Here is a 15,598-nt window from a genome sequence, read left to right on the forward strand (position 1 = left end):
AATTAGTCTATAGATTCTTCTTCTCTGAAATAACAATAAAGGGAAAAATATATCAATTATACCTCATAAAGCTAAAAAAATAAACATAAATAATAATTTAAAAAGAGAAAAACATATAATGGCCTTTCTTGGATTTTTGAAATATATATGATCCTGCCTTGAGGAAGGAAGATTAAAGTTATCTATCCTGGTCCCTTCAAGCACCCACGGATTAGCAATTATAGTTTAAAAAACAAACCACATAATCATCACATTAAATTCTTAGCCAAAAAAAAAAAAAAATTCTTAGTCAACCAGCGAGGAAGCCCTTAATACGTTGTAAAACAATATAGAACAATTTATACTGTAAAAAATATATACCTCTTAAAATATATAAGCCTGCTCTGAGGCAAAACATTTTATTTTATCACACTTAACTCAGAACTTATGTCCGTATAAAACTTAACTGAAACTGTACAAGTCAAATAGGCAATATTTACAGTGTACTGACATTCTCTCTGCACTTACCTGGTCTTTCTCATGGGGTAGAAGGCTGACAGGTGGGAGCGACGATGGGAAAGCACTGGGGTATTTGGGAGCCCCTTTGCCATCTAAGCCTCCATAGTTGACCCTGTATTGCGGTCCGTCTTTCAGTAACCTCCCATTGTTCACCGCACGTTTGGCCCCCAGTCGCAGCCGCTGCTGAAAGGCTGGGTTGGTGGTGGTGCTTGTGAGATCACTTTGACTTCTGAGATACTTCTCTATGTTCTTCAGGGAGGAGCCATTGGGCTCCTCAAGTCCTTCAATTGCTCTCCTCAGAAGTTTATTCCAATCCACATTGCGGAGATCATTACATGATCCTCTAGACCCCTTGGCTGACTTAGGAAAAGTGCCTGGTTTAACTGATGAAAAGCGCCCAGGGTTGTCTGGGTCCTTATAGGAGGCAAGGCCTTTGTTGGTGACTTTGAGAACTGAGCCATCCTGAACACTGAGTTCCAGCTGTTCAGAGACTGTCTTCTTATCCAACCCATGGGAAGTGCTGACTGCATGACAGATTCTCTCTTCAGAGGGCCTTTGCTTTTGCTTTTTTATTTTCTGTATAGCTTCAAGAATCCACTCTGTATAAAGTGGGTTTGCAAGTTTTACCATGGTTGACAAATGACTTCTTCAATACAAAAGTTACCCATAGAGGTTCTCCTTGTATTTAACAGAACTTGCACATTTGAAAGTCATTTACAATTCAACAAATGGCCAGAGTATTCCAGACCATATTAAGCAACATCTTACAAACATCCATCCTTTAGAGATTAAAAAGAGGACAAACAGGCAATGTTGATAGTTGTCTTATTTGACCAACAGGAAAAACTGCATTCGGGTGAAGAACATCTTTAACCAGGAAATCAAGACCTTAAAGGATTAAAAAGGGGGGAAAGGCTCTTAATAATGAAACTTCTAAAAATAAATTAAAAGACTCTTTAGTATTACCTTTTCAGATGCAAAATGACCACAGAAGTAATGACGGGCAGGTATTATGTAACAAAGCCAGAGCGACTATATTTGCCAACCAGAAACTGGGTCACAGTCTGAGAAGGAATTTCTTTTAGGATTTTACACGTTATTTATATGAGTCATTCATGGGGCATTTAAGAGATCACATCTAAGCTATATATTTAATGGATAACCTTTATTGAAATTAATAAAATTACATGACAGTGGTTCAAGATATATGTCTACTATAAACATAAAATCAACATCAAAGAATAAGTCTATGATGCAAAAAATTTGATGGAAGTACATTAAACTTACTTCAAAAAATCTTAAACTTAAAAAAAAAAGGGAATTCCCTGGCAGTCCAGTGGTTAGAACTCCGCACTTCCACTGCACGGGGCAGGGTTGGGTTTGATCCCTAACCCTGGTCGGGGAACTAAGATGCCGCAAGATGCGCGGTGCAGCCAAAAAAAAAAAAAAAGCAATGATCCTGATTCTTCTATTTCAGCTAAACATTCTATTTCCCAAGTCTCACAAGTAAGAAAATTTCCCATTGAGCCATTTCTACAGAATCATGTTTTCCCATCCCTTTGAAGAGGGTCGGTGACATTCTCTAACCCACAGGTTGGAAAACTGAAACTAATGTAGTAACATAACCGGTCACCTTTTGAACAATGGAAAACTCTAGACGTCTTATTACCCAGTTAGCTCACGAAACTGCTCAATCCGAGCAAGGTTTGTACAAATCTGACACCAGGTAGGGAGTGATACTGCTCTCTGAGAACCTCCTGGTGTACACAAAAATCCCCTAGGTCTCCAATCTGGTATTGAGTACACCTGCCAAGAGCACCAGGCCAAAGCATCCTGGCCTGGGAGTTGGGTCATATCTGGGCTCTAACCTTGCTCTTCACAGATAATATCCACATCTTAACTCTTTTTTATAGTTTAAAGTTTACAGAGTGTGCTTGCGTATAACTTGTCATGTAATCTGCAGGATGACTCAATGGGTAAACTGAGGCTCAGGGGAAGGTGGAACTCACTCAGGATAACAGTCAGTAGTAGACTCAAGGCTCAAATGCCATTATTCTAAAGTCTAAGTCAGCGCTATCTCCACCTGAGCCACGACTGCCTGCTCTAGCTAGTTCTGCCTCTGCAATTAGACTAATAGTATGCATGCCAGCCCTACCAATGTCTAGCGGAGAAACCCTGGGAAAATGACTTACTTTTCCATCATTTTACCTGTAGGGAAATAACAGTATATCCCTCCCGGGATTGTTGAGACAATTAAGTGAATACAGTATCTAATATTCAGTATATAGTAGCTATCATCACTTCCATCCAATACAATGTCTACACACTCCGAAAAATCTCTCATAAAATATAAAATTAAAGTTATCTCTGGTTGTTTATTTACATTTAATGTACATCAAAGGGGAAAATAATGTCTTTCCTCAAAACTTTAGCCAGATACACTGAAGAATTTAACATTTGCTCTCAAAGATTCTGTTGCTGAAAACAATTAGGCCATTGAACTATACTAGTTCAGTCAGCTTGAAAGAGGCAATTTAAAAAGGATTGTCCTTTTTGCAATCAGTAAGCTGTAGGTACACTCCATTTTTCTCCCCTCAGATTTAGAAACTTGGGGCTAAGGGGACCTTCGAGGTTATCCAGTCCAACTTCTAGTTAAACAGTAAAAGATCCCTTGTGCAATATCCCCAACAGATAGGCCATAAAGTCTCAAAATACTTCCAGTGATTAAGAATTTGTCACTTCTTAAGACAGCTCATGCCACTGTTGGACAGCTCTAACTGTAATATATTTCTTGCTCACAGGAGCCAAAATCTGCCTTCCCATAACTTCTACCCACTAGTCCTAGTTCCCCTGGAACAATCTCAAGAAATTCTTTAATATGAGGAGCCTTCATATACTTGAAAACAAGTATCTTTTTAAAACTGCTACAATCAAACCCCATTCTACCTCCAGCCCCACCTTGGACCACTCATATCCTAGTTCCTTAGCATGCCCACATTCTCACAGGTTTCCAAGCACCTCCTCCTCTTGGTCACTCATTAGTTTGGCTAATGCCCATCTTAAAATCTGGCATTCCAGGCATTATCCAATTATAAATGCAACCCAAGGTAACATGAACTTCCTTACCAGCCCTGCCATACAACTGGCTCATGCCAAGCAGGCAGTCCAACTAAAACTCCCAGATATTCTTTCAAAAATTCTGTCAAGCCGAGTCTTTTCATTCTCTTCCTTATGCAAATTTAAATGCTGGGATTTTAAAATTTTATCACAGTTCAAGTACATCTTGTTGGTTTGAGTCTGTCTTCCAACTTGTTAAAAATTGTTTTGAATCTTGATTCTGTCATCTATGTCATCTGCAAATCTAATAAGCACTCCTCTTTGTGTCATTATATAAATTACTGACTGTTAGACTTGGAACATGGTGTGTTTAGGAATGAAATCATTGGCTTTCATAGTGCAACCACTTTCACGATAGAACACAGGAATCACTCTGCTTTAGTAAGTTTAAAACAGGAAGCTGATCTTTCCAAAGTAAAATGGTTCGGGGCAAAATTTCATTAGAAGACATTTCACCATGTCCAAATAATTATTTCATCTTTCATCATTTATTCAGGATGAATCAACTAATTTAATTTGATTGCACAAAATAAAACTGCAGGAAGCAGGAAAAGAGGTCACAGAAAAGTATCCAATATTGCAAAGTTGCTTTCAGGCATTTTGGTTACACAAGCAAATGAACATACATTAAAACAAAACACATTTCATAACTAATAAATACTTAAAATATACCTTCATGACAAGCTGTTACCACAATCCTAACCACAATCAAAAGAATTGTTCACCTCCATTACCAACACATTTCAACAAGACTGACATTTTATATCTTAAAAATATAATAAAACAAGGGAAAATACCAGAATTGGAACTCCAAGTGTTTTAACAGTCCATGACAAAAAAGAAGATTGTCCAGATCTTCAGGCAAATCTGCCAAAAGAAAAAAATGTAAATGTTAATTTGGGCATAAGGACATACCTAAAGTTCAGCAACCATCTATGGATCTCCACAACTATTCAATCCAAACAGCTGCAGTGAATTTACTGGTATACTATGTTTGGTGGTATGTTAGCTCTTTCATACCACTAAAGGGTATTTAAGAACACGGAATTCAGGACAGGACATGAAGCCCCACAGCGAGTGCCTAAAGAAGTAAACTTTCACTCTTCTTTAAGGCCAGACTTGTTCTCCAAATTTTAAAAAATCAGGTTTGTGATGGAGTCTAAAAAAGAATTCCATCATTTAAAAAAAAAAAAAAAAATCCCACTATTACTCAAATAGCCAGACAGGTATAACATTTTGTCTGGAGGAAAAAAAAAAGTCGAACATTGTTTAATGGTCAATATTAACTTTCCCAGGCAACATTCACTATTTGTCCCAAAGGCCACCTGGCATCTAGGTACTGATTGAACTCTCAAGATATGGCCAATAACTGCACCTAAGAGAAGGACGCACCATTTTCCACAATAGTAAGTATGTGCTGGTACAGGTCACATTTCAGGGCAGTAGTGATCATTTTTACTTCAAAGGCAAAAAATAAATGTAAAACAACACTGTGAATAGCTGCACTTTGATAGTGTACAAAACAACCAAGCAACCTTGGATCCTCCTTCTCCCTTCCCCCAGCCACAGACACACACCCCACTCCTCAATTTAATCTCAAAATTAGCTCTCATCTGACACCAACCAACAGAGTTAATTAGGCAGAAGCAGATGTAACTCAGCAGCTCTTTGCTACAAGCCGAATCAGTGTTAAAAACATACACACACACAGAGCTAGGAGAGGAACAAAATCAGAAGTCTCTTATCTGCAGCCAATTCTCAACTAAACACATGTATATTATCCACTTTGTATATTATCCCCTGCAAATTTTTTAATCTTAGGCTGGTTTGTTTCTGACATCCCACTGGCCCCACTGTAAATTGGTATATGCTAAGAGAATAGATTGAAAACCAATTTAATTTTAGTCTAAGCAGTATCTAACTAGAAAGACAAATCTAAGGAAAAATATGCATAATTCATTCAAAAGGCAAATAGAAATGTTTCTTCCCCTGATTCAGAATTATCCATACCACTTCTCTTTTCCAGAGCCCTAGGATTTGTTTCATACGTAGATAGCATATTCTATTACAAGTATGACCCTAAAAACCATTATTCTCTTTTCATTTTTTTCTATAAAAACTTGAAAGTTGAACTCAAAGGCTATCAAAATGAGAATGAGTCATTCCAAATTAATTCTGGGGACTCATGCTACATCAAAATTAAATTATTCTATTTTCTAAGGTTTTGAATCATTTTTATTTTTAACTACAAAATAACATCAGTAAATTATATGGTTGTATCATACAGTCTTATAGTAAAACACTATTTACATCACTCATTACACACTATTCTAAACAGATCTAGAGAAATGCTTAGTCCAACACTGAGCTTTTGGCTTCATTATTATTACATAAATATCAACACTATTCAGAAATACACATGTCAGCATAAGAAGAGTCAAAATATCCTGGATCATAAATAATATGTGAAGCCTCCTCTAAGCTTTTGCTAAAGCTGTGTGTTGTTTCAAAATCAATGTCATAACACTCAAGTCATGAGATTGTGGATGAGCCAAAAACAGTGGTAGAAAAAAATAAAGATTAATAGTAGAGTTTACTCTTTTGTCATCCTGAGTGTCACTTGCTAACAGTTATTTTTAGCTCTCTCACTTTTATAGGCTCCTGGATTTTTTCATAGCCTGCTATGTAATTGAGTGAGGATCCACAAATCTTAACAATATCTTCTGAAACAGAACATACACTGCTTAAGGGAAGGGACCTTAACTTCTTTTCTTCTGTAACCACCCAACACAGAAGATTAGCACAGCTGCTCCAAACAGCATCCTCAGTGAACAAATATCTGCTGTCTGACAACATCAGATACATCCATACGGTGATACTGGCTAACTTTCAAGTCCTGGATGCATCTATTTCCCTTAAAATTAATGCTCAAGGCCCAAAACATGTGAATTGGGAGGTGAGGTTATAAATACTAATCAAAGAACAACCAACAAATACTTAGATGTTTTTCTGTGAGTACAGCCCTATGGTAGATGCTGTGGGTATAAGAAGCGATTAAGCACCATTTGGTGGTTCCTCAAAAAGCTAAACATAGGGCTTCCCTGGTGGCGCAGTGGTTGAGAATCTGCCTGCCAATGCAGGGGACACGGGTTCAAGCCCTGGTCCGGGAAGATCCCACATGCCACGGAGCAACTAAGCCTGTGCGCCACAACTACTGAGCCCACGCACCACAACTACTGAAGCCTGCATACTGAGAGCCTGAGCTCCGCAACAAGGGAAGCCACCGCAATGAGAAGCCCATGCAGTGCAACGAAGAGTAGCCCCCGCTTGCTGCAAGTAGAGGAAGCCCACGCGCAGCAACGAAGACCCAATGCAGCCAAAAATAAATAAATAAAGTAAATTTATAAAAATAAATAATAAAATAAAATGGTTAGTTTTATGTTATGTGAATTTCACCCCAAATTATTTTTTTAAAAAAGAAATAAAGCACTAAACTATAATAATAGCAACCATTGTCCGACACCTACTGTGGACCAGGCACTTTACATAGATTATCAGTAAACCTTAAAATAACCCTGTAAGGTAGCATTGTTGCCCGCATTTTGCAAAAGAAAAACTGATTCCTGAAGGTCCAGACCTCAGACCACTAAGTCATGAAAGATTTTAATTCAGATGCTAAAACCTAAACACTTTCCTGTCTCTCCAATGGTTTTCAAACTAGGCTCCTTGGATCTCTTGTGAGAAAGTGCCTTGGGTATGGGCACCACCTGCAGGTGCCCTTGTGGGTTAAACACTAGGGCCACCATAATCCTTTGTACCAAACAAAGCATCTCTACCTTAACTATTCTATGTATAATGGGCTTCTCCATAAGATTCACTTCAAAGAAGGGATTCCGCTGAATACAGAAGGAAAAAAGTCTGAAAACAACCGTGACTATTCCTTGTTGAGTGTGGATGGGTAGAACATCCCTTGGACGGAGAGGACTTAAACTGGACCTTGAAAGACAAGGCAGAACTTGGACAACTGCCTGGCCTCTCCATCCCAATTCAAATCCTTTGTGGCCCAGTGCAAACAGACACCTTCTCAGAAGTCCTACGTCACTTTGTCTAACAGGAAGCTTTTAGCTTTCTTATTATTTGGCATTCATTTTCCACTTTGTATTTTGCTTACTCATACACGGACCTCGTCTCCCCTACTAGACTGTACAATTCTTAAGAACAGGACTCATGTTTGATTCATCTTGGCGTGCCCCAAGACTTCCCAGTACCACAACTTAACATAAGAGGGGCTCAATGCCTATTTGTTAAATGAATGCATCAGTAAATGAATGAAGGGAATCTAGGAGAAGGCACAGAGCTAAGAATGAGCTGTCAGACCAAAGGGATACCTAATCCATGTGCATGCCTGGAGCGGGGATGTGTTGAAGAGGAATAAGAAATAAAGTTGGCTGTGACAAAAGCCAGGCTGAGGCGTGTGAACATGACAGATGAAGTAACAGAAAGCCACTGCAGGAGTAGTGACACAATAAGGTACAGTGGAGTGCAAGCACACACACACATGCACGCACACACAAATTTGTTGAACGTTTGAATAATTCTGGCAATGGTATCCATCCAGTATAGGCTGGAAGGAAGTATGACTGAAGGAACAAACAAAAGCAACCAGTATTTCCTCTCTCCACATATCAATCGTGTTCAACTTATATTTATGAGCCTAACTCAGCAGCAAGCCCAGAGTAGGCACTCCATAAATGTTAGCTGAATTGAATATTTAATTCCCCATCTTTTTAGAATAATACTAAGTTCTTTCTCACTACTCATTAACAAAGAGAGTTTTCAATTCATAAGCTAATAATGTTTTCCAAGGATTTCTAAGAGGCTAAATCACCATGAAAATTATCATTTCAACTAATACATATTATATTAATTGGAAGTTTAATTTTTCATGTCATGCGCTCCTAGTTGACAATATCCTTGTTATGTCATTAAACTATAATTGTATAAATCTGCTTCAACAAACAATAACTGAACCATCAATAAACTATTATGGCTTCCATAATCCCTAGCAAAGATTAGTTTCAACATCATCATCATAAATTAGTAGAGACATGTCCCAAATCTCCTGGTGAAGCCCATGAATTACGTTTGCATAGTCATCCCTGCATTTAAGTGCTCAACAGTTTCACTCTCTAAACTTTAATCACACTGTTAGGAACCTCACAGGAAATTTGATCCCTTGTAAAACAGAGGATTTTAGAGACAAGATGAAAAGTCATGTGAAGTCATCAGGCCTTTGGAGCCAGGGTACACTGATTAGTAATGATGATATTATAACTAAGCACTTTCACTTAAGAAATAATCAACTAAATTTAGAGCGTCTTTTTTGGCATTTTAAAATTGCTATTCAATCCTAGTTTTCTTCCAAATCTCAAATGAGCTTTAGCTGGGTTTTAATGACAAAGACTGAGAATGACATATTAAGAAAAAAATCTGACATCTGAATCTTTTAAAGATTATTTTGAAAATACACCTCATTTCAGAATTCTGCATTAACTTTATCACAGATGTCTTCAAACAGGATATCCAGTGTAGCCTTAAAACACATTAGGGTTGCCCTCTGAGAATCTCAAGAAAATTACAGATCTATTTTTTAAAAGGAACACATGTACATACAGATATTTGCATACAATTTCAAGGGCTTACAGAACCTCTACTGCCCATCCAAGGACCTCTTAAGGTCCACGCACTACTCTACCTATTTTAACATACACAGAGAGGTCAACAGTTTTATCCAGTTTCACAATAATTATCTCTATGAGTGCTTAAAGTAGGATATATTACATTAAAAGAAAGTTATTCTCATCGGTTTTGGATCTTATCAAACAGGCTTGTGAAATCTTATTTATTAACAAGGTGATGTGCTATGATGGGATGGATCTAGAGAGTTCAGGAATCAAGTCCCCACCTTGTCAGCTACCTAAACTGTGGGATATTGGACATGTTACTGAATCAATCTAAGTCTCAGTTTTCCCGCTTGTAAAAATGAGAAAAATGTACAGTTTTGCAGAACTGTAAAGAGGAATAATTGAGATAACAAATATGAAAGAACCAAGGATGGTGGCAGACACATAGCAGGAACACAATGAAATGCTAGCTCATAAAAGGAAAAAGGGCAATTCAGTCAGCTGGAGACCTGTAAAATCTAACCTGGCTGAACTTCTGTCTATATGACCATTTTCTCCTATGAGACAGGGGAAGTCAGCACCTGGCTCTTAGTTATAGTTGCAGACAAGTAAAAATTCAAGACAGAGAACAGAAGAAAGTGAAGAAAAGCAAAAATAGATTTGTAATGGCGAGGATGGGGCAAAAGAGTATATTTGACTCATAATCATATATCTTTTAAGGTCAGTAAAGCTTCTAGAATACTGATAGGAGAATATCTACTTAACCTGAGGGTAGGAAAAGAGTCTTAAAACAAGACACAAAAAACACTAACCATAAAGAAAAGACCAGTAAATTTGACTCCATTAAAATTAAGAAGTTCTGTTCATTAAAAGACACCATAAAGAGAATGAAAAGGCAAGCCAGAGAATGGAGGAAGGCATTTGCAACACACACACAGGACAAAGAATTTGTATCCAGAGTAAATAAAGAACTTCTAAATAGCAATGAAAGATACAAGGACCAATTTACAAAACGGCCGGTGGGGGTGGGGGCAGACTTAAACAGGAACTTTACAAACGAGGAAATCCAGGGAGCCGATAAGTATATGAAAAGCTGTTCAACCTCCTTACTAATCAAGTAAATGCGAAGTTTACCAGATTGGCTAAATTGAAAAAACTAAGTTGGGGAGGATGAGAAGCCAGGGATCTCACATATTATATTTATATATATATATGAGGTAATATACTGGAGGGAGTATAATGTGGTACAAGACTTTGGAAAACAGTCTGACTGGTACCTAGTAAAGTTGAAGACAAGCATACCCCGTGACTAGGGCAACCATACAGCTCATCATCCAAATCCAGACACTGCTGAGAATTAAAGGTGCTATACTACTAATTACACCGGGACAACAGGCATAAACCAGCATAAACGGTCACGCTGCCTGTGAACCAGCAGTTCCATTCCTAGGTGTACACCTCAGAGAGACTGTGCACGTGCGCACCAGATGACGGATACAGGAACACTCACAGCAGCTTAGTTCACAATTTCCCAACACTAGAAACAACTCAAATATCCAGCAAGAGTGGAATGGATGATACAAAAATTGTGGAAGATTGTGGGAGTCCTAAAAAAAGGCACTTAAAGGTGCTTTGGAAATGCAAATTAAAGCATTACAGGGAAGAAATATCCCTTCCTCACACTTCTCCCATCCACTAGTCATTTACTGTTCTATAAGCAAAGATGGATCACTATAGCTCACACATCCCTGCTTTCATAAAACAACTCCTCTTCTCTCGCTTGATAAAAATACAGGCATCCGTATACACGAAAACTGAAATTATTGTGTCGCGAACTATCTAAGAGACTGAAAAGTCACCTGTGAGGAACCCTGGCATTTAATAAAGCCATATCGGTTGGCTAAATCTTTTAACTGGTATTCGAAAGTCCATGAAAGTTTCTGAAGTACATTAACATTATTTATGGAACTTTCTCAACTACCTTCCAATACTCACCCTATTTTACCTTTCATTCCCGTTATGCCTTACATCTGACAAGCAGTGCAGAGACAAACATTTGGTGTAACGGCAATGACATAACATCCACTCTACTCAGAGGCCTGGGTTTGGCTGGTAGGCAAAATTTCAACGGACCGTGTCATTACCACCAGCCAGTCATTCCCCTAAGTTCCTCCTTTAATGTTAAAACCTTCCTCTGCCTCTATCTTTTCTTCTGCTTTTTTTCTTTAACCATCACTTCACCTCAACCCTCAACCCTAAGTATAAATTCTCAGGTAAGAATCTTATCCTTTACTGAAACATGCATTACGCTTTCCTTCTTAAAAACATGAAGGAAAAAAAAAAAAACTCTGCCCAAATTCATTTTGATAAATGTGTTAAGAACTTATGAATAAAAAAAAGAATGGAGGGCTTCCCTGGTGGCGCAGTAGTTAAGAACCCGCCTGCCAATTCAGGGGACACGGGTTCAAGCTCTGGTCCGGGAAGACCCCACATGCCCCAGAGCGCCTAAGCCCGTGCGCCACAGCTACTGAGCCTGCGCTCCAGGACCCTTGAGCCACAACTACTGAGCCTGCGTGCCACAACTACTGAAGCCCGCGTGCCTAGAGCCTGTGCTCCACAAGAGATGTCACCACGATGAGAAGCCTACGCATCACAACAAACAGCAGCCCCCGCTCCACGCAACTAAAGAAAGCCCGCGTGCAGCAATGAATACCCGATGCAGCCAAAAATAAACATATACATAAATAAATAAATTGATAAAAAAAAAAAAAAAGAATGGAATGTTTTACTTCAGGGCTATCCCAGAAAATCTAGGGTACACAGACAGGAAGAATGTACTTTACTCATAGTCATACAAAACAAACAAGCCAACAAACACACACCTTTTTTGGAGTACCACATAACTATCCCAACATTCCCATTAGCTACTCCCACCTCCTGTCCCTATATGGAGGAGTCTTCATATACTCTTTCTCTTTACCTTGAATTTCTGGGTACCTCCACCCCAAACTTGTTTCATTGGTTCTCTTTTCCTATTTTCCACGTTTGTAATCTAATCCCTCCTCTGCCTTTGCCCCTTGTCTCACACCACTCCCTGCACTCACCTCAGACCAAAGTGCTTACAAATTCAAAACTACACAATGCCCTTTCCCAAGGTAGTACTCAGGGAGCCTCCTTCTGAGACAGACACCCTGTTCCCCCTTTCCTGACCCCAGCTCAAGTTACACCCAAGAAATCCAGCCTATCAAACAACCTTGTATCCCAAACTAACACCTTTCTCTGCTGCCCCATCCTCACTCTGGGTGCAGTCCAAATCACATTCACCCAGCCCCACCCATCTTTCTTCACACCTGTCACCCTTTCCAATCCCCTGACCCCATGAGATTTTCTGCTAGACATATTTTGCATATATCTAAGTTCTAAGTAGCCTCCCTTCACATTTAAGTCTGCTGTGGTGTCTTATCTTTCAGAGACTCCCGAGAATATCCGTCCCAGCCCTCCATGTTTTTTTTAATGCTTCCTATTCCCCAAAGCTAGCAAACCTTTCTATTCCAACATGCCGATTCACCCACATACCTCCTTCCCACCACAGTAAGTGTACCTGTTTCTCAGTTTCCCCAATACTTCCTCCAATCCAATATCTACTCTGTATCGCTTTCTCAACACTACTCCACATCTACCACACCCAAATCCATTCTTACTCTGCCCCCAGATAACTGCAATCTCACCCTTCTGCACCATTTCACCCGCCCCTCGGTCCCCCTTCCACATCTCCAATTTTGCACTCTCCCCACTGCACCTGCCTGCACACCCCCAGTTTCCCCTCCCACGCACCCCCTCACTGGGAGTGTACTTCCCAGACACTCACTGGCCCCCCCACCGTTCCTACTGGGTCTCTCCCACTCAGAAAACCCCTCCAAACCCCCGCCTTCCGACCACCCGAGCCCCGCCCCCACCCATATCGCCCCGCCCCCTCCATCCTCGAGCCCCGCCCCTTGCCCTGGAGGCCCCGCTGAGGGGCGGGGCCTGTCCCTCCTCCCCTTTCCCCCGCCCCCTACCGTCACGCTCAGGGGCAGCCTGACCCCGAGCGGCCCCGCGGTGACCCTCGCGCAGAGGCCTGTGGGAGGGGCGTCACAGGCCCCCGATTTCCCCCCCGCCCGTCCCCCTCCCGCCCAGTCTCCTCCCCCTGGGAACGCGCGGGGTGGGTGACAGACCTGGCCGCGCGCCACCGCCACCGCACCTGCTGGGGGCGCTGCCGCTGCCTGAGAAAGAAGCCGCGGCTGCCGCCTGGAGGAGGTGCCGTCGCCTCCGCCACCGCTGCCGCCGCCGCCAGGGGTAGGAGCTAAGCCGCCGCCATTTTGTGTCCCCCTGTTGTTGTCGTTGACATGAATCCGACATGACACTGATTACAGCCCAATGGAGTCTCATTAAACCCGAGCCGCGGCCCCGCCCCGGCGCTGCTCCATTGGGCTACACCGCAGACACTTAGGGCCACCCGTTGGCCTAAGGGTCTGTCCGTCACCCACACAGTAACCACTCTGCAGCCCATTGGGGTAGGATCCTGCCGGTCATCTCGCCTCCGCATAGCCACACCCCTCGACCCATCATCCCCCCCTCCGGCACCACCCCGGGGGAGGGTCCACTGCCAGTACCAATCAACAGACCTCTGGGCCCGCCTCTTCAGGGCACCTATTGGTCCAACCCTTTTTCTCTCTCCCAGACACCGCGCCACCTCTACTTCCACCTACCCGCCCCTTCTACCTCTAGAAATGGATTGGGTCTACTCGCAGGAGAGTCACTTGGCCTTATTGGCTGCAGACAACGCCAATCAGAGGGCCTAGTCCCTCTCCCCTCCCCCACAACCCCAAAGCCCCTAGCCCGCAGCTAAAGTTTGTGTGAGAGCTGATCGCTGGCGGCGGCCGCAGGATTTAGGGGTGGGCGCGGGCGGGCGCACGCGGGCGGGCACGCGAAGTTAAAATTCGAGGTTCTCAGTCGCCAGCTCCTTTGGTGGAGCGCGCGGACGAGCGCGCCTCCTAGAGCGTTCCATCCCGCCCCCTCCTCCACCCTCTCGCGTCCCGTCCCGGGCGACTACTCGCCCGCCCCCTGGCTCGCATCCTTACCCCCCACGCACCCCTACCCTGCAAGCCTCAGGCCGGGTGCTGGCAGTACGATGTAGCTGCACCCTCCTCGCCATCCCATGCCGAGGGGGAGCAAGCCCTTACCCGCCGGGCGTGCACCCCCCCGGCTGCACACTCGCCAGTGTCTGCAAGCACGTGCACCGTTCGCCGCTGCCTCCAGCCACCCCGGTCCCCGGCTAACCTCGCCTGCAGCCCGGCCAATCGCTTGCTGCCCTTTGTTGCTGCAGCCCGGGTCTCCCCGCTGCCTTCCTCAGCCTCCGCCTCGTCCTTTGCCAGCCGCCCGGGTCCGCAGCGCCGCGCTCCCCCCGCCCGGGACCCACCGCCGCCGCCTCCTTCTCCTCCTCCGCCTCCTCCTCCTCGGCTCCGGGCTGCAGCGCACAGAGCCCGAGGCAGCGCCGCCCAGCCCCGCTCCCCCCGCGCCGCTAGCTAGCCCGCCCGGCCCGGCCGGGGGCGCAGCCTGGACCCCGCCCGCCCCAGTCCCCGCCCCGGGGGTACCTGCCTCCGCCCTGGGGGGCTCCGCTTGCCGCCCTCGGGGGAGGGCGGGGATGCCGGTGTCCGCGGGAGGATGGGGACGCCTGGGCCGTTTGGGGCGGGGAGTGTGCCCGCCTGGGCTGGGACTGAGAGGTGCGGTCCTCGCCAACGCGCCCCCCCTCCCGCCGCTGTGGGCCCCAAACTTCGTCCTCCGCCCGGGCCTTGTACCCTCGGGCGATCGCGGCAGTTTTGGGGTGGGGGATGCCTCAGGAACTGTGTCTACCCTGATCAGGAGGAAGAGGGAGCAGTGACATTCAGCGACTGCGGACAGGGCACGGCGGCGGCATCCTTGGGTGGGAGTGGGGATGTCACACGCGGGCTGGAGGGGGAAGCTGCCCCTCAAGATGCCCTCTCCCGGCCTGCGAGTAGGTGGAGAGCTCTAAGCTGCGTTCTCAGTGCTTTCTTGGGCGGTGCAGCCGGATGGCAGAGGGGTTGGGGGGCGGGGGGGGACGGCTGGGGGGCCCTTCCCCCTCTCCTCTAGCCAGCGCTCGAAGGAAGGCTGATGGCGAAGTTCGGTTTTCCAGGCTTCCCCTGGGCCCCCCGAGTTCCTGAGGCCCACAAGAGGGAGGCTGGGGACTCCTCTGGCCGCCCAGGCGAGGCCACTCTGACGCTGCCCACATGCCTCCCAGC

At 44.0% G+C, this 15,598-nt stretch overlaps 1 protein-coding gene across 1 annotated transcript in view; it reads right to left on the reverse strand.

The window, feature by feature from the left end:
* The window catches only part of KAT6B (lysine acetyltransferase 6B), a 178,538-nt gene extending 164,781 nt beyond the window's left edge, over positions 1–13,757 (reverse strand). Inside the window, 3 exon segments of the mRNA XM_059899109.1 lie at positions 508–1,386; positions 4,413–4,482; positions 13,514–13,757. Of these exon segments, the coding sequence (XP_059755092.1) occupies positions 508–1,128 (621 nt within the window). The 5' untranslated portion in view covers positions 1,129–1,386; positions 4,413–4,482; positions 13,514–13,757.
* Between the last annotated feature and the right edge of the window lie 1,841 nt (positions 13,758–15,598).

The sequence above is a fragment of the Balaenoptera ricei genome, chromosome 16 (genome assembly GCF_028023285.1).
Source record: "Balaenoptera ricei isolate mBalRic1 chromosome 16, mBalRic1.hap2, whole genome shotgun sequence".
Taxonomy (NCBI): domain Eukaryota; kingdom Metazoa; phylum Chordata; class Mammalia; order Artiodactyla; family Balaenopteridae; genus Balaenoptera; species Balaenoptera ricei.